Source organism: Anas platyrhynchos, chromosome W, assembly GCF_047663525.1.
Source record: "Anas platyrhynchos isolate ZD024472 breed Pekin duck chromosome W, IASCAAS_PekinDuck_T2T, whole genome shotgun sequence".
Lineage (NCBI taxonomy): Eukaryota > Metazoa > Chordata > Aves > Anseriformes > Anatidae > Anas > Anas platyrhynchos.
Genome location: NC_092620.1, coordinates 336916 through 355759, shown reverse-complemented (window position 1 = coordinate 355759; position 18844 = coordinate 336916). Strand labels below are relative to the sequence as shown.

The following is an 18844-nucleotide window of genomic DNA, read 5'->3' as shown; positions in this document are numbered from 1 at the left end:
CTCTGTGCCACGGAAAGCAAATTAATACACACAGAAATGTAGCAGGGTTAATGTAAAGAACCATTTCTCAACCTCTGTCATTATCAGGAAGTTTTAAAATTGCTTTCACTGCAGCTAGTCAGAAAATTAGAACTCCACTCCCAGCCATGTCTATTACCCTGCCTGTCTTGAGGGGTTCAAGTAAAATTATTTTTAAAGGCAACATAAAGCCAGTTTCTAGTCACACATAGCAATTAAGAAGTTCTTCTGTTATTCAGATTCCAGCTCAGGTACACTGGCTGCACGCAGTACATACACCTTTTTTCTGCAGTACCTAAAATACAGTTGAATGCAGTCAGGGAGTGGAGCTGGTTGTATGCATCAAAATGAAACTGAAAACAAAAAGCCCTTCTTGGGCTTCCAGTACAACCAAGGGAATATGGAATTGCTGCAGCCAAGCTGCTTCACTCTCCTCTGCAGTATTCATAGAGTGTGTGTAAGTGTGTTATTTTATCATGGACCCCCAATATGTTTTCTACAGTTTGCTATTTTCTCTCAAGTTGACTATTCCACAACAAGGTTGGGTGGGTTTACTCTCCACCAACATCACCCATGCTGAAGTTTCACAGGCCTATTAAGAAAACTTAAGGAAAATGGAGTATACATATGTTCTGGCAGCAAGTGAAGCGGTATGTGAAGACTGCCCAAACACCAGAGCTGTTGTGTACACAGCTGTTGTGTTGGGGGACCCAAAAGAACTAGATGTATGAAACCCTATTGTCAAGTTCACTTCAAACCAGTGATCTCAATCTGTGGCTTTCAAACTTCACGTTCCTTGTGATTGCTCTCCAGTATAGCTCAAGGACACAAGAACTTAAAAAGCTAAAATGAGGCTTATGGGGAGAATAAAGTATTATATTGCCTGCAGCATGTTACCTTCTTGGCAGAGGGCTCAGTCAGCCAACAAAAGTTAGGAACTATTGCTCCAGTCTATGATTTTGCTTTCTTACAACTTAACACTTCCTTTGAGCCTGAAACCTGTACGTATACAGTGGTGGAACCTTAATAGCTTAATTGCCTTAATTGCTTTCTCCTGGTTGAAATTAGTAGGTCATTTTTGAAAATAATAGCAAATAAAATAGATGATTGATCTAAATATTGATAGGAAAAAAGTGATGGTAGGTAATGTGAAAAAGAACTAATGAGCAGCTAAGTAATATGACCTAACATTGGAGACTGCAGAGTAATAAAAAATAGTACAAAAAGAGTAAGATAGGAACTACTCAGGAAAGATCCAGCTCAAATAGGTTCATCCTAACCCTCCAGCAAAGTGACATATTTGGACCTTGGTTTTAATGGAATAAGTCTCTACAATTAACCAATGATAATTCATAGCAAACTGGAGGAGAGCTAGCCATTAGTGGGCAAGAAAGGCGGACAAGTAGTATCCAGTTGTATTATGATAGCTGCAATTGTACAAAGCATTCAGCATTTCTAAGAATCAAGCCACTGCATCTGTTTCTATGTCAGCATGATGTGCTTTCCTGGTATCTAGTAATCAGCATTGTTTTCCATCTGTATTGCTGTGACAGAATGAGAAATGGGAGAATTTAGTAATTTACTGAAACTTTTTTTCTTGTCTTCCTCTTTTTGCCATCTGCCTAGCTGCTGGAGCAGAAACTATAACATGAATTACTGGTTGATCATCAGACTGCCCATTCTAATCGCCATCGGGGTGAGTATGGAGTACATGCAGTACTGCATGATGTAGTAGAAAGAGTGGAAGTGCACACGGCTATTGTGCACGTCCAAGGGCTAATAACCTTTGGGGGTACTGACATTTTGATTCAGAAATGGAATTTTATGAAACTGAATTGTTTTCTGTCACTGGAATTTCTGACTGGCATAACGCTTGTTTTGGCCATGCTGTCATGTTGTAGTGGCAGTGCGTGATAACAAAACAGCATGCCACAGTAATCTGGTTAGGTGCTGCATGGGAAAACCTGCAGCAGGTAGCACAGAGAGCCAGATGGTAATATTCCAAATACTGGTCTCCAGAAAAGAAGCAAATTTTGTGGCATTGCGGAGAAATGCTGTGTTCTGCAGCTGCAATACTGTGGCGATGTCAGACCTCCAGCTAAGGCAGACGGGTCAGCCCCCACACCTTGACTGTACCTCATTCCCAGGAGATGTAGGTATGCTCCTCTACTTTGTTTAGTGAACTTTCTGCATTTTCAAAGGTGACTTGTGCATTCACTGAGGTATATTTTAAAGCATGATAGCTTAGCAAAGAACTGAAATCATGGGCAAATGCTGCAGCTGCAGAATAGCAGGATGCACAGGGATCTACAACTGTATACACAAACCAACTTTTTGAATGCTTATGCATATGTATTTTTTGATGATGACATAAATCCTTCTTTCATCTCTCCAGGTAAATTTCCTGATCTTTATCAGAGTTATATGCATCATCATCTCCAAACTACAGGCTAATCTGATGTGCAAAACTGACATAAAATGCAGGTATGTCATTTGTTGGTCTGACACTTTTTTTACCTCTCAAAATGGAAGTAGACAAAGAGCTATATGAAAAGGAGTGGACTGACAGTAGCAGTTAAAGATCACAGACCCTGGGTAGATGCATAGATTGGTATGACTCCTGGACAGTCAGTCTCCAGAGAAGCCTCCTGGTGAAGCCAGGGCAGGTGTTGTACCCTCATTATAGAGAAACAGAAGGCTTGATCTCTTTGCTCATAACATTACATTCTTCCATAAAACTGAAAGAATATTAAGTAAGCAGCTATTTTCTAAATACTTTAAGCATATGCAGGTACTCACATAATTTGAAAAAAATATATGAATGAAAGAAATAAAATCTTTAACTTCAATGAATATCAAGATGTGGGTCATTTTGAGTACTGCTCCTTGTTCTCTGTTGATACCAGTTGTTACTAGGACAAACTTTTGATCTGGGATTTACTAAGAATGTACATGATGTTTCAAGAGAAATGTTTCAAGATGTCAAAAGTTATCACTGAAGCGTTTGCTTCTTATTTTGCAGGCTTTGCCCTGTCTGTGTCTGTGTTACTCCTGTTATTTTATTATCTTGATAAGATTCTTAGTCGCATCCTTCATGTCTACATCTTGGAGAATATTTCTGTATTGCAGTCTGAAAAATACGGTAGAAAGAACAAGTCTGCAGCAGGGTGAATTAACGAATGTGGAGCTACAAGCTGTGGTAGCTTTTCTACTACAGTTCTACTACAGTTAGCTGACTTTGCTAGTTTGAAGTTGGATATTTCTATGTTACAGCCTGCTAAGCTAGACACACCATGTATTTTTGTGTCTTCTCATCTGACTGTAGAGTTGACTTGTATGTTACCTGCCTTCATTACCTCATGTGAAATTTTGGAAGTCCTTTTGTGTGTTTGGAGCTAAAAGCAGAGAAAAGTACTCCTTCTAATGTGCTGCGTGGTTTGCTTTTGTTCATACTGAATATATACGACTTTCATTTGACAGAGTAAAATTTGCAGGGTAGAGTGTGTGTGTGGGGGAGAAGCAGTTCCGTTGGCATGGGGCCATTTAAAAGTAAAATGAATGTAAAGTGACTGTAAAATTATCTTGCCCTTGCCCTCAGGACTTCTGTAAGCAGCAGGTAGGTTTGATACACTTGAACCATTTCTTAGAGGTGCACGTTAATTCTGTTATTCATATTACATGTTCAAGAATGTGCTAATAAAGCAGAGAGAATTTAGCAAGAAAGCTTGGCTGGACACAGCCTTGAGTAACCTGCTGTGAACTAGAACTGGTCTAGGGGCTTCCAGAGATCTTTTCCAACCTGAACGTTTATGTGATTCAGGGTAAACAATCTAGGGCACACAAGATTTGCTGACAACCCTGCTGGTCAAGTGATCTCTGCATCTACCAAAGTGTCTCATGGGAGGTTGTCAGGAGACACTGGCGGTGTCGTCTGGTTCTGTGGCCCATGATAGTCCTATGACCTCCCACGTGGGGTTCAGGCCCTTTTCATTATCCTGTTGGGTGATTTAGCGTGTGTACCTATCAAAAGAGAGTTAAGGACCATTCTTGTCAATATTTTTTTGGTAGTTGTAACCCTGAGCATTGCTCTCCCACTGATGAAAAATATTTTACTTCAGATTAGTGTCTTTTTTCGTTTGCTAGCTGTGTCTTTGAACTTGCCATTTAAATCAGGGAGTCATCAGTCACTCTAAGACAGTTTAACTGCTTTTACGAAGCATTGTGCAGTGACAGTTAGTTACCGTGTTTTGAAGATTTAACACACCACGGAGGTGGGAAGGAATACTCCTCCCTTTGCCAAGGTATTTTTAAAAGATTCCAGACATTGATAGACTGTTTCTTTCACTGTTTCTATCAACAAAGTAGGTTTTGATCATATTTCCCACTTATAGATGGGGAAGAGGGTACATGGGAAGGCATCTTGGGGTACAAGGAAGCATGCGACCTGCTCCTGAGTTTGGCAGGCTTTCTAGGTGAAATACAGCCAGGAGCTGAACAGATAGCATTGCTGAGAGCAGAGAGTGGTCTGCAGTGGAATAGCAATTAAAACATACTGAAACCTACTATGGTTCTGTTTTGAGGATTTTTTTTATTATTATTTTTCTGCAGCTTCTGGAAGAGGACACTGCAACATAAAGTGGTGCAGTGACCAAAGTTCACAGTGTGTTAGAAACAGTGGTGATCATTGGGATCAACAATGATCTATTCAGTGGCATTGTTTTTTTCTTTCTTTGTGATCTTAGGCTGGCCAAGTCTACGCTGACGCTGATCCCACTTCTGGGGACCCACGAGGTCATCTTTGCCTTTATTACTGATGAGCATGCCAGAGGGATGCTGCGCTTCGTGAAGCTTTTTACTGAACTCTCCTTTGCTTCTTTCCAGGTAGCACTCACACTCTGCACCTGTGGATAAGATATTTTGTAACTGCTGTTTGGGGAGCTGCTTGCTCTCTCATTCATTGCACGCTCCCTGTTCTTCGTATTTCTCAATTTAGCACTGGATATTACAGGTTTATGACAGTGGAAGTGAAAGCATGAGAAGTAATTTTTAATAGCTAGTTTAGATGTTAGTGTCACTTATTTTCAATAAGTCTTACATTTCTCACAATAAACTGGTATTGCTATCCTTGTATTAATCTCTGCTTCCTATGGGACACCTCAAGGCAATAACAAAATTATCTGTGATTTCCTGTAATTGTATAATGGCATTGCTGAAAGCAAATTTTGTGCCTCCTCTCGTGTTTTTGATACTCCTTTGAAAATCTGTGCTGTGAAGAGGTAGTTGTCTATAGCTGCAACTGCATGCGAGGTGAATGTAGATTTACAGTGATTTTTATTTAGCTGTTGCCTTAGGTAAAGCCATTTTAAAAGAATCTCCGTGTCTAAAGGAATCATTATTCTTCTAGTTTCCCTGCTCACCCACTCAATCCCTGTTTATCAAGCACAGAGCTGTACTTGAGCTCACTGTGAATTGTTCATATATGAAGTGTATATGGCTAGAAACCAAGTAAGGAAAAAGAAGGGGAAAGAATGGTTTGGAAAAAATGACAGAGCCTGAAGAAAACAGCAACTTACTTTTCCTAAGACTGTGTGCTTTAAGACTTTGGTCAAACTTCTCTGCCATCAGGGCTGACAGAGACCACAGATTGTCTCCAACTTTCAGTCTTGTTTTTCTCTAACCATGGAACATGCTGGTATGAAGCACACCCCTCTGCAGGCTTGCTTAGCAAAGTGGGACAACTGCTCTGCTCTACTGACTCCTCTTCTGTTTTTTTGTTGATTTCAGGGGCTGATGGTTGCAATTCTTTACTGTTTCATCAATAATGAGGTAAGAGAGACACTAGGAGTTGTTCCAATTTGCCTTATCAGCATCCACTGTAGAAAAAGGAAATTGAAAATGGTCTTGAACTGCTAAATGGTCTTAAACTGCTAAAAGTTGTGTTCAGGGCTTTTTTATTATTATTATTATTTTACTTTTTCTGCAGATCCTCCTCTGTACAATTACACAGAATAACTCTTCAGACAAATGTTGGAAGGAATTCAGGCAGTATAATTTAGGGACACTATTTGTAGACAAGAAATCTTGCAAGTTTCTTGCTCACAGTTGTATAGTTTTCACTGCTAGAACTTTCCTTTTATTGAGAATTAGAGCTGCTCTCCTTAATCCATCTCAAAGTGCTTCTGATTTGCTTGTTTTGATGAATGTGGGAGTAGAGCCCTTTTTATTTTGAGAACTCATCATCTAGCTGGTTAGGTTGTAGTCCTCATGGTGAATGTATAGTTTGGTTTAGTTTGGTTTCTGTGTGGCCCAGCTACTGAAGATATCATGAAGCCCTCATTGAAATGCAGCACTGAACTTCAAGGAGTAGTGAGCCCTCCCAAAGGCTCAGAAGAAATAAAATCAGGGCTTTGAGTTAATTTGAATATGAGTACTATCTTCTAGGGCATCTGCTGAATCCCAGCCCTGTTAGGGTAGAATATTGTTCAGTTTCTGTATTGCAGGAACCTCTCGTGTTACCTTGTAAGTGATTATTATTTTTCATTCACTCAGCAGCCAGGTTTGCAAGGGATGCAAACACCAGTAATTTGGCAGCGCATTATTAATTCTAACATACATCAGTGTGTTTTGCATTCATGCTAAATCTACTTTTAAATATGACACTGTAATCTAAGATCATCCATAGGGAGACAGGCTTCATCAAAAAACTGGAATCAATAGAAAAATATTCTAATTGTGTCATCATGGCCTGGCTGGAGCCAACAAAAAAGCAGCAGGCATCTTGAATGAAGGCCTGCAGGAGACTGTTCACTTTTGTAGCTGTGGGTTAATTTGGTTTAAGTCAATGTGTTAATTGTACCGCTTACAAAAATCAGAAGTGGGTAGCAGCAGGATTTGATCAAGTATGAGTTGGAGAATATTTGTTTAAAATTCCTTGCACAGCTTTACAGGTGTAAATCTTGAAATGAAGCACCGTCTGTTGCTGCATCATGCATTTATTTTGATTCACTTTAGCCTTTGCTGATACATCCCCTGTGCAGCTGCAGCCAGGTCTCTAGTGAGTAATACTGAATAATTTCCTCCATGAAATTTCATTCCTACAAGGGCAAAGTTACATCATAGCCCAATTGAATACAAACAAATTACCTGATACCAGGTACGCTTGCTTCTTTTGATGGATCTTTCTGTGAAGTAGCCTTCCTATGTTTCTAAGGGATCCTCCAAATCTCATGTTCTACTTGTCTTGCATTTGTAAAGTAACTAAAATGTAATCATAATGTGTTCAGCTTCACAGAAAGCTGAACAACATTCTAGGTTGAATTCTTTTGCTTGTTCCAGCTCTTGTTAAAAGAAAGGAAAAGAATTTTGTCAAGCTCAATCATCAACCCCCATAAAATAAATCCATGCAAAGAGCTTGATTATGTTAAGTCTTTTCTATTACTTTCTTAAACTATATGCAAAATTCTTGGTTTTCAAACTATTATTCTTCTGACAGACTGTTTGTGCCTGAAGCCAATCCCCATTTGCAGTATGGACTGTATTTTTATTTTTGTTTGTGACTCAATGAGAGCTTTTTCCTTAACTATACTTCCTAAGGTTTTTGCAATTGCTGGTACCAGATCAGGGGTAGAAATAAAGCTAGAAGTTTTATTAGTTTCCTTTCATAGTACCTACTTAAAGAAAAACATTAAAATATGTTCATATTTCAGTCACATTTCAGCTGAAAGAATGGTAGTATTGCTCTGAAACAAACTGCAGGATCTCATCAGATTGCCTGTTATCACCAGTGTTATTTTGAAAATGAGCTGGGTTTAATATGATCAGTTTTTCTGCAATTAGTGTTGCTTTCTATAAGAAATATTCTACCCAGAGAGATGCTGTGTTTTTCCACCAGAGTTAGTTTAAGCTGATTTGGGTTGCATTCTCTATAGTCTTGCTTCTCTTTTTTGCCTCCTTCCTGTTGCAGTGGAAGTACACTCGAGTCTCTTCCACATTAAAATAACCTGTCCTAACTCTAGGACTCCTGACTTTTTTTATTTACTGCCAACTCTTTCTTTTCATTGAGTATTCTCTATAGAGACTATCTATTGAACTTCTCCACCAGCTCCATTCCCTGTCATTTCAGATCAACTTCCCTTTCACTGTGATTTATTGACATGTTGTTTGCCAAAGTTTAACTTCTCTGCAATCACATTCCAGGCTCATTGCCACATTCAACATCCTTGCCCAGCAGCTGCATTAGTCGCAATCAGCTGCTCTCTGTGAGATACCTTTCCATCTTTAATCTCCATGACCGCCTTTTCCAGGTTCTGATACCTCTTCCCTTTCTCTTAAAAAAATTCTTCTTCCTCTTTCTTGTGGGAACTTTGCTCTTAGTTCCATTTTCCCTATATAGCTAATTTATGGGGAATCTCATCCATGCACAGAAGCTACTAGGCTATGATTATTTTGCTGAAAGATTTGTACATCAGCTTCTGTGCTTAAGATCTACAAAATAAATCTTAACCTATGCTGCTGGTCACATCTTCACAGCCATTGAGGCAAAAATTCAGTTCAACGCTGACACCAGAGCTGCTCTTTACCCTTTTCCTAACCTCTGGAGAGAAAATTAATGTTGTCATCCACATCCATTCCTAAGACATCATCTCTGATATGGTCTTTTATTCAGGTCTTTCCATTCGCTTTATCTCAATCTTGCAGGCTATTTGTATCATAGCTCTAGGATACAACCTGTCACGTCCAGCCGGACTGAAGACTCATTTCCTTCCTTTGTCTGACTCTAAATACCCACTTGTATTGCTCATTGACTTAATCTGTCAGTAAGTACATTCATGTGCTCTTTCAGGATCTACCTGTCAATGTCCAAAGCTGCTTATTCCCAATGCTACCTATTAAATCAGATGTTCTCCATGCCAACAACGGCAGCAGTAGTATGATCAATTATTATCCTACAGACAATATAGTCCTTGTATTTCACTGTTTTCTGTTCTGTCTTTATCAAGCTGTTCTTCCTTATTCTTATACGGCAAGGTATCTCTCACACACTATATTTTTCCTCGTGTCTTTGTGTAGCTTTTGACAAAACCACCACCCACAGTAACCATGGTACAATACAAGCTTTTATCTCAGCACCTTTCCTTTTGTCCCATTTGGTTGTGATACCAGAGGGACAGATTCCACCCTCAGTAACACAGAAATGCAGTTGGTTTACACACGCCTGTGCCAGGATAGTGCTTGTTAAAAGGGCTGTGGGTCAAAATTGACAAGCACTGCTGGAGGTAACCATCAAAGGAAGACAATTGCCTGTGTAAGACCTTGCTTCTTTTTCTAGGGCTGCTTTCCAGTTCCAGTACTTGAAAATAAGCAGAGAAGAAAGCTTTACAGTAACTGGTTCCCTAGGAGGTTTCCCTCGGAGTATGAAGGTTTCAGCAGCCTGCATAGGATGACAGGCCTGTGTTGGAACTGCCATCATTTAGTTAGTCTCTTAGTGGTCAGCACCAGATCCTAAAAGGAAGATAACAAAAAGGAACTCTCCAGAGAAGGCTCGCTTAAGTAACCTGCCCATATTGAACTTACTTCCAGGCTGAAGTACACACCCTAATGAATCGATTACTGTAGTTACACTCCTGCCTTTTTCTAAGTAGAGTAAAAAATGTTCAATTTTATGTCCTCTGCCTTCTGTGTTAAAAGCTAATGGAAGTTCTTACTTCAGTCAAGTGGCAAGAGCTTTGCCCATGGAACAGGAAGATCTAAATTCTGTTCTTGTTTGTGAAGTACAAAAAGCTGAAACCATGACAGTTGCAAAACCTTTGGTAAACTTCCATGTGAGTACAGCAGTTACACAGTTTAACCCAGAACCTGTACCAGCTAGGTATGTAACTTTAAAAAAACAGTACCTGCAAAAATACTCTAATTGTTATTTTAAAGGGGAAAGAATATACAGACTTTAATGAGCTATTTTGTTGATGTTTCAATTCTGAATAATCTTTGTAAAGCAAACAAACAAAAACCCTAAATATTCAAAGAATAAAAATAATCCCACACAATACTGTTCAAATGAAAACAGAAATTAAAGCAGAACTCTAGGAATACCTGTGGTGGCAATACTAAGCTGGAAGCCGATCTTGTCAGTCATTTCATGACTGATATGCAAAATCAACTTAATTGTTAGTAGTGGTAGGGCATAGAGTACATTCACTATTGCAGCTGAATACTATTTAGAATAAAATACTGAAGATAACATTTCCTGGGACAATGTAGCTTTATGCAAGTGAATACCATCATTATCTTAAATATGGAATACCTTATGATGGACTAATGAGATAATTATCTAATTTAAAACAGTAATATTGAAGATTTAAAGCATTGTCAGCTTTTCCAAACTGTGGTATGCTTATTTTTAACTTGCCCTTTTCTAATGGAATCATACAAAGGTCTGATTATTTCTACATTCATTCTTTTTATTTCCTTCTTTGGACCTATTAGGTTCAGATGGAGTTTCGGAAAAGCTGGGAGCGCTGGAGATTGGAACATTTGTATGTCCAGAGAGACAGCAGTATGAAACCTCTGAAGTGTCCAGCCAACAGCATCAGTAGCGGAGGCACAGTAGGCAGTAGTGTCTATGCTGCCACTTGCCAGGCCACATTCAGCTAAGATTTCTGAAGGTGAATCAGACTGAGAACAATGAACTGTATAATATACCTGAAAACCCTTAAATACCCAAGCAAGTGGCTTAAGTGTGTCATCTCCAGCAAGAAACTTAAGTATATGCTGCTCATTGCCTGCAGGCTGTTGGACAAAGGTTTCTAGGGAAAGCAATCTGCTAATATAATCAACACATCAGAGGAAAAATTGATCATGTCTAAAGTAAGTTAAAAGAGTTTCTTCCTATTTGCACGCAAGGCCTCCAGGTGTCCAAAACTTAAGCATAGCATTGATCCAGTCTGAAACCACGGGGTCAATGGCTTATTACTGTTGAGTGGGCGAGCTGAGTGATCAACTGATTAAATTACAAGGATACAGAATATGATTATTGCCAAAAAAAAAAAAAATTTAGACTTTTATGGGGATAGGGTGAGGTGCTATTACCAGTTTTAGAAAGAACTCAGTGGGACACAACATGTGTTTTAGGGGAGAATCAGTTTTGTAATACGCTTTCCAAATCTAAAGTTCAAAATATGCTTACCTGTTTTACTAGGTAGGTGAAGAACAGCATCCTGAAGATCTGTAACTGCAGCAGGTAGTGTGGTGTACATTCCTGAGTGCTCATTTTAAGCTTCACTTGAAAACCAAAACCAGTATCTAGTAGGGGGGCTCTTTTTTATTAATAGGTCTCTGTTGACACTGATATAAATATCCCCTGTATGCACGGTCCTTCAGCTTTTACATGGCACTCTGCCTCTCCAGTTGGGTGCAGAAGTCAACCTGCAGTCACAATTGGTCTTACCAGACATCACCTGCTTGGGACAGATTTGGCACTTCGCATGGGCTCACTCTTCTCTGTTTTCTTCTCTAGCTTTGTCTGATTTCTGCAGGCCCACGAGCTACCTGTCAGGTGCCCTACCCGGGGTGGCAGGCAAGTGGGTGTGTTTCACTGGGCATGGCAAGGGCTGTGCTTTCAGCTCGGCGGACAGCTCTGGCTGCCCACCACCTCCCCAGCTTGCCCTCAGTGGGGTTTGGGAAGCCCCCATGGTGCAGCAGCCCGAGCTCAATGGGCTTGTGTCGCTTGCTAGAATCTGCGAGGGCTCTCGCAGAATATGCATCTACGCTGCTAATTAGCGGTTACCCTTGCTGCTGTTTACATGAGTTGCTGGAGAAAAAAATTAGGTACCTTTACAAGCAGACCTCGGTCCATTGTATCACTTAATAACAGACATTACGTATCTTTACTCAGCTTAGATATTCAGGCTCCCTTTACAACAGAGACAAGGTGCGAGATACGAGGTCGGAGAATATCCCTGCCCATAGCCTTACTGTAATGAGTAACTGCTGTAGCCTAGCAGTTACACTGCTCAGCAGAGAGAAAAAGAACGTATTTTCAAGTCCCTCTTTGCACTGGGGTTCACATCCCCCAATGCCAAGAAAATGGACTGGATATTCTGGGATGTAATTCAGCATCTTCCCTGCCTGAAGCTAGATTGCTTTGCATGGAATTATTTAATCATTGTATTAGAATTCAAATTGCCAACAGGGTGGATTAGTTTTGTAATCAGCAGGTTAGAATCAAATTACAGAGGATAGGTTACCTGCTTGTGCTATAATGCTTATAATTGAGCTCCAGGGAAAAAGCCAGACACATTTGTAGAAATCCACCACAGTTCTCAGGCTGGTTTCTGGCTGCTTAGCATGCTGGCTTCTATGCAGGCCATTCCCAGGCTTTCCCTTCATAACTTCAGCTGCAGAGCTGACCTTGAAATGAAGCACCTCAGGTTCGTCTGTAAATTTAATACCTAGTTTCTACATTGACACCATTAATACAATGCCTGACTAGTACATATGTAACCTAATTGCTGTCCTGAAATTTAATTAATTAGCTTCTTGTATGTTGAGCATACCTGATGTTTCTACTTAACATCTACCATTAAGTGCTTTGGATAGGAAAAGTGGTAAAATTAGAGTCATTGGTAGGTGAAAAGGTGGTAACAGATTAAATAAATATCTGTGTGATAATGCACACTGAAGGGAATGATTTCAGCCATGAATAGTCAAGATAGGGTGCTGGTTTTCCAGGGCCCTGCTTGGTTGTGTGCAAACCCAGAAAAAATGTTCCTGCTACTTGCACAGCTGTTAGCAAAATTAATTTTGCTATAGCAATAGGAAGTTATAGATGCGTTGTAACACACTATTTTGCTGGAAAAAAAAAAAAAAGTATACATCCAAATGAAAGCAAATAGACATAGGAATAGACAGCAGGTGTGGCATCAAATCTGTACTTAGTTGCTGTCACAAAATTTGACATGCTTTTGAGCTTCTAGGCTCCTTTTACCCCTCCCAGTGTCACTTAAAAACTGAGGGCTTTGGGCCTATTGGAGTAACTCCGGCACCAGCTGTCAAACTTACCTTCTTACATTATGACTTGTTAGAAACCAGGAGGGAAAAAAAAGAAAAAAAGGGTATGTTAGACGACCAGAGTTTTTTTGTTGTTGTTGTTGTTGTTGTTTTTGTTTTGTTTTGTTTTCCTCTCCAATTAAGCTTGTTTCTTCAAGCCCTTTAATATCCCCTTGACACACCAGTGAAACAAGTCAGTGAAAGGAATTGCCACCAAAGCAGAGTAACAGTAATATATTTTGAGAAATACTTTCAGCAAGGCCTAAACAATGATTTCTACATCATACTTTATCTACTTCAGTAAAATCTTTTACAAGCCTATGTTGTTATTCATGACATCTCCATTTCAGAATTTATAACATGCATTTATTTGGGTAGCATGAAATAAGCAAAGCAGCACAAAGCACTGGAACAGATGAATTGTGTGTATTTTTATTTCTTGTGCCTTTCAGCTTCATGCTCATTTACTGTGGTAACATGTTTAATAAAGTATTAAATAGAACAGTCTATAAATTCACCTGGACATTATGTAATTAGTTTATAGCAAATGAAAACTTTATTTCCATTATTGCTGCTATAAAGTTTCATAATTTCATGGATGTTACCTTATTTTTAATATTTATTTGCATGTCTTTCCTTGTTTAAAAGAACACCCACAGGATCTGTGAAACATCAGATTACCAACTCCCCATAAACATGTTTATTTTTATCCTTGTGAATAAAGATTCAACTCACAAAATTCCATCACTTATTGGTGTATTTATTTTTTTTTATGTCATGTGACTATTTCTTACTTCTTAATTACTGTAACATTTTCTAAGAATGTAAAGGCTTACACTTCATGGAAGCAAAGGTTTTATTTGTACCACCATGTCCAGTACAACTGCTCTTTACCTGCAAAAGCTGTATTAATTAAGAACAAAATGGAGCACATTATCTGTACAGAGTCAGAAGGCATCATCAGAAAGAGTGAGAACTCTGTGGGTTTTTGCATCTCAGCTAGAATATGGCAGAACATGTGGAAGTGAGAAAATTCTGTGCTTGGCTTTAAGAATCGGCATTTGGAATTTATACAACAGACCAGTACTAGAAGTACTGCGGAGAGGTATTGAAAGATGCTTGGCATTGTTAAACATATTATTTGTACTTTAATCTATTACTCTCCGGTTCAACTGAACTTGACAAATGCTTCCTTTTGTTTCCTTAACACATGACAGAACCTGTAGTAACTCAATCCTTAACACTGTAAATCACTGTTAAAATACAAAAGGCATAGTGAAACAGGATTTGAAAGAGCAAGCTGTGACTTTTGTTCTTGACTCAGTACTCAGAGGCATAAACTCTATTAGCTGCTCTTCACTATAGCAATATAAATGATTTGTTTCAATGTTTTGTTCCTGTATTTTAGAAATACCAATGGATCACACAGAAAGCATATGGAGTGATTGGAAGAGGCATTACCAGCTGTGCTATGGTGTAAAAAAAAAAAAAAAAAAAAAAAAAAAAAAATCCAGTGACAGGGGAAATCCCTTTCTATCTGAGGGCTTCCTGCATTTCCACATCTGCTGCAAGTGTGACCCTAAATTTAAAAAATGATTGTCTTGGTTTCAGTAGCTGGTGGAATGCTGTGTTTTGGCTTAGGATGAGAAAAGTGCTGATAACACCCCGATATTTTAATTGTTGCAGAGCAGTGCTTATACCAAGCCAAGGACATCTCAGCCTTTTGCTCTGTCCTGCCAACAGGCAGGCTGGGGGTGCAGGAAGAGCTGGGAGGGGACAGACCCAGGACAGGTGACCCAAACTAGCCAAAGGGGTATTCCATACCATCTGACGTCATGCTAAACAATATATAGGGGTGGCTAGCCGGGGGGAGGGGGCCGGACTGCTCAGGGTGAGGCTGGGCATCGGTCAGCGGGTGGTGAGCAATTGCATTGTGCATCACTTGTTTGTACATACTATTATTAGTAGTACTATTATCACCATTGTATTATTATTATTGTTATTATTATTTTGTTATTATTATTTTCCTGTCTTATTAAACTGTCTTTATCTCAACTCACGGGCTTCACTTTCCATTTCTCTCCCCCGTCCCAGAGAGGGAGGGGGGAGGGTGAGCGAACGGCTGCGTGGTGTTTAGCTGCCGGCCGGGTTAAACCACGACAATGATGAATAAAAAAAATACATTATCTGTCAGGAATAATAATCAAACCTTTTGCCCTACACTGCAGATGATAAAAGCTGTCACTTGAAGTGAACACGGAACTTGCATCAAAATCAGATGTGTTAGATGAAACTCACGAGTGTGAACAGAAGCACCAGCCTCAGTTGTACTTATACTGCCTCACGTCTTCAACAAGTGGGTTCCAGACAGAGCTGGGAAAGAAGAGCAGTTAATCACTTTATTAAAGCTGTTGTCGAGCAGCAGCCTTCCTGCCACCACTGTTAAGGCTTCCAGGTACAGAAACTGACCGGCTGCCAAGCTGTCGGCCAGCTGTGCGAGGCCGTGCCCCTCACAGCCCTTCCAGCACCGCTCAGACCAGCTGCCTGCCGCTTCGCTGCCTGCCAGCCGGGCCCGGGGCCACCCCCCAGGAAAGGAGACCAGAGCTATGCTTTGCTACGGCTTTATTCGAGTCCGAGCCGCGCTCGGGGCCGGCTCCCTTCCCTCCTCGTCACGCAGCCCGTCAGTGCTGAGGCGAGGGGGCCGTTCCCGCCGGCCAGGCGCTACCTCCCGGCGGCGGGCCGGTAGTGCAGCTCCCGCTCCAGCTGCTCGGCCGTCAGCGTCCCGGCGATGGGGGTGCAGCCGGGGTTGAACACGGAATAGGCGCTCAGCTCGCCCGGCCGCCGCTCGCCGGGGCCGCGGGTGCCGACGTACATCCAGTAGAGGAGGGAGACGACGAAGAAGGGCAGCCCCAGCTCCAGCTCGGCGAACAGCGCCAGCAGCACGGCCCACAGCAGCACCTTCAGCGCCAGCACCAGCAGCGGCCGCGCCGGCTCCGTCGCCGACGGGACGGGACGGGGCTGTGGAGGCAGCAGCGAGGAGCGGGGTCAGGCACCAACCCTCCGCCGCACGCCCCCTACCCGCACAGCGCTGCGCTCACCTGGCCGCCGCGGTCCGGGCCCTCCGAGGCCTCCGGAGCCGCGGCCTTTCCCGGCGGCTCCTCGGAGCGCGGCGGGAGGCGGGCGGCCCGAAAGCGGGCGAGGCGCTGCTCCACGGCAGCCGCCATGGCCGCCCCGCGGCTGCACAAGGGCGGGGCAGCGGCCGCGCCTGTGACGCCTCAGCGGAGGCCGTGCGCGCCGCCCTGCGGGCCGGCAGGAGCAAGGAGGAAAATTGCGGGGGCTCCCAGCGCTGTCAAAACCGAATTCGGAGGTTTTAGGCCGCTGAAAACACGGGGAGACGGACAGATGGGTAGTCGCGTCTTTCCGTGCTGAATGGGTAGCGGAGCCCACCACGTAGCTCTGAAGAAAAGTTGGAAGTGACTGAAAGCCTCCCCTTTTCCTTTCCTTTTTTTATTTTTAAACCTTAAAGACTAACGTCAACACCAAAAAGAAGAGGAAACAGAGGGAAGGAAGCACGGGGTGACCAAAGGACGCACAGGGAGAATGAGGGGTCAGCTGCTGTGGTGACTCCAGCATTCGTATTGATGCCTGGGCGGCCATTTTGTGAAAACGCGGGCAGCACCAGAAGGGGCAGCAACATGGCGGGCACACGTGTTGGGCCCTGCACAAAGCCCTGGTCATTTGGCTTCTCCTAGGTGGCTGCTCTTCTCAGGAAGGCTGAGAGGCACCAGGGATGACCCAGCACCACCCTGCTCCTGGCCATGGAGAAAAAGACATGATGGCCAAGCCAGCAGGGCCCCACAGAAGTAGGCCCTGCACGGTGGCACATCCAGACAGGCCCATCCTTCTCTCTGTTCAACCAAAAAAACTAAACTCAGGAGAAGAAGCCCTGTCACCTTGTCTTTTAGCTATCATTACAGCTGAGAAATAGAAATTTATTTACAGGAGCTTGCTCTTAGCCTCCAGAGTAAAGCATTTATCACTTTCCAGCAGTAATAGTTACCAATGAGACATCATTTCATCCTGCAGTGCTGTTTCCAGTCACTTATAGCTTTCTCAGAAGTGACCTTTAGGGCTGAATATCTCATGCATGTGTCAGCCTAGAAGTAAACATGAGAAGTCTAATAAAAACAATTTGGGTGTTCTTAAGTTATCTTAATGTGGAAAATTTTATTATTATTATTTTTTCCAACTAAATCATTTTTCAAATGCCTATTTTATGCTTGGTTACAAAATAACTTCTCTTTCAACCTTCAGACTTTGAAAAACGTGCCACAGTGAATGACATTTTTCTCTTTATTTGTGGAAATTTGATTTTGAAATCACAATCCAAAATGTGTTAGGATATCCTGCACATGACATTATTCGATTTTGATTTTTTTTTCTTCCTCTTACACTACTGCTCATGAAAACAATGCCTCCAAGTGATGGATAATTCCATACTTTATGCTCTGCATGTGTCATTAGTTAAACTAATAGTTAAAGCTGAGTTTAATTTTACTCAAAATTTACTGTTTTAGCATGTTTTTGCTTGCATTCAAATAGCTATTTTATGGCTTTGTTGAGCTACCTATATTACCATGTATTGTTAGAAAACACATAAAAGAGTGCCATGAATCATGCCTTTGAAGTGTAAGTGCACTACAGTAACATCATCCATAAATTAGTTTTACACAGCAAATACCTGAACAAATTTTATACATTGGGTCTTAATGACTTCAGCAGATCATCTTTGTAAATGAACAGCTTCATTTAATAGTTAGGGTTTTTTTGTTTGTTTAACAAACCATCTGGACAATTTATTCCCAACTCCAATTCTTACAAGGTTTCTAGACATTTCAGCAAGCCCTATCTTTGTATCCTCTGCTAGTGACTGGAAGGGCAGGACAGTGCATTGAGAATTGGAGGAACAATTCTTTGGAATGTTCAGATTGCTTAGTGCATTTCTCCCTGTGTATAAGAAAAACAAGTTAACCATAGTTTTTTGTAGTGTGTAGTGTTTAGGCAAGCTAGACACCTGGAAATCTATGGGCCCCAATGGGATGCACCAGAGGGTGCTGGGGGATTTGGCGGATGTGATTGCTGGGCCACTTTCCATCATCTATCAGCAGTCATGGTCATCGAGATTGGTCCCGGATGACTAGAGACTTCCTAATGTGACACCCATCTATAAAAAGGGTCGTAAGGAGGACCTGAGGAACTACAGGCCTGTCAGCCTTACCTCAGTGCCAGGAAAGGTGATGGAACAGGTCATCTTGAATGCAACCACACAGCATATGTGGGACAACTGGGGGATCAAGCCCAGTCAGCATGGGTTCATGAAAGGCAAGTCCTGCCTGACCAACCTCATCTTCTTCTACAACCAGGTGACCTTGCTGGTGGATGAGGGAAAGGCTGTTGACGTAGTCTACCTAGACTTCAGCAAGGCCTTTGACTGGTGGCTAGCAAACGTGATGCCCATCTACAAGAAGGGCCGGAGGACTGACCCAGGAAACTACAGGCCTGTCAGTTTGACCTCAGTGCCAGGGAAGCTCATGGAGCAGATCCTCTTGAGAGTCATCACGCAGCACTTGCAGGGCAAGCAGGCGATCAGGCCCAGTCAGCATGGGTTTATGAAAGGCAGGTCCCGCTTGATGAACCTGATCTCCTTCTATGACAAAGTGACGCGCTGGGTGGATGAGGGAAGGGCTGTGGATGTGGTCTACCTTGACTTCAGCAAGGCTTT

General features: G+C 41.8%; 2 protein-coding genes across 5 annotated transcripts in view; one reads left to right on the top strand and one right to left on the bottom strand.

Annotated features, from left to right (window-relative positions):
• Positions 1 to 13804, top strand: part of LOC101792725 (glucagon-like peptide 1 receptor) — an 89425-nt gene extending 75621 nt beyond the window's left edge. For all 4 annotated transcript variants that reach the window (XM_013103405.5, XM_027454021.3, XM_027454022.3 and 1 more), the window contains exons 9-13: positions 1645 to 1714; positions 2414 to 2502; positions 4761 to 4899; positions 5803 to 5844; positions 10501 to 13804. In XM_013103405.5, coding sequence (XP_012958859.1) covers positions 1645 to 1714; positions 2414 to 2502; positions 4761 to 4899; positions 5803 to 5844; positions 10501 to 10668 — 508 coding nt within the window. In that variant the 3' untranslated portion in view covers positions 10669 to 13804. The remainder of the gene's footprint in view (positions 1 to 1644; positions 1715 to 2413; positions 2503 to 4760; positions 4900 to 5802; positions 5845 to 10500) is intronic.
• A 1863-nt stretch (positions 13805 to 15667) lies between these two features.
• On the bottom strand, positions 15668 to 16317 carry SAYSD1 (SAYSVFN motif domain containing 1). The gene is made up of 2 exons (XM_027454023.3): positions 16161 to 16317; positions 15668 to 16080 (listed from the first exon to the last, which is right to left on the bottom strand). The coding sequence occupies exons 1-2, from the start codon at positions 16284 to 16286 to the stop codon at positions 15784 to 15786; spliced, it is 423 nt and encodes a 140-aa protein (XP_027309824.1). The 5' UTR covers positions 16287 to 16317; the 3' UTR covers positions 15668 to 15783.
• Positions 16318 to 18844: the final 2527 nt, after the last annotated feature.

Coding starts and splice junctions, on each gene's coding strand:
- SAYSD1 (XM_027454023.3), bottom strand. CDS start 16,286: ATGGCGGCTGCCGTGGAGCAGCGCCTCGCCCGCTTTCGGGCCGCCCGC. Junction 16,081..16,160: donor GCCCGGACCGCGGCGGCCAG/GTGAGCGCAGCG, acceptor CTGCCTCCACAG/CCCCGTCCCGTCCCGTCGGC.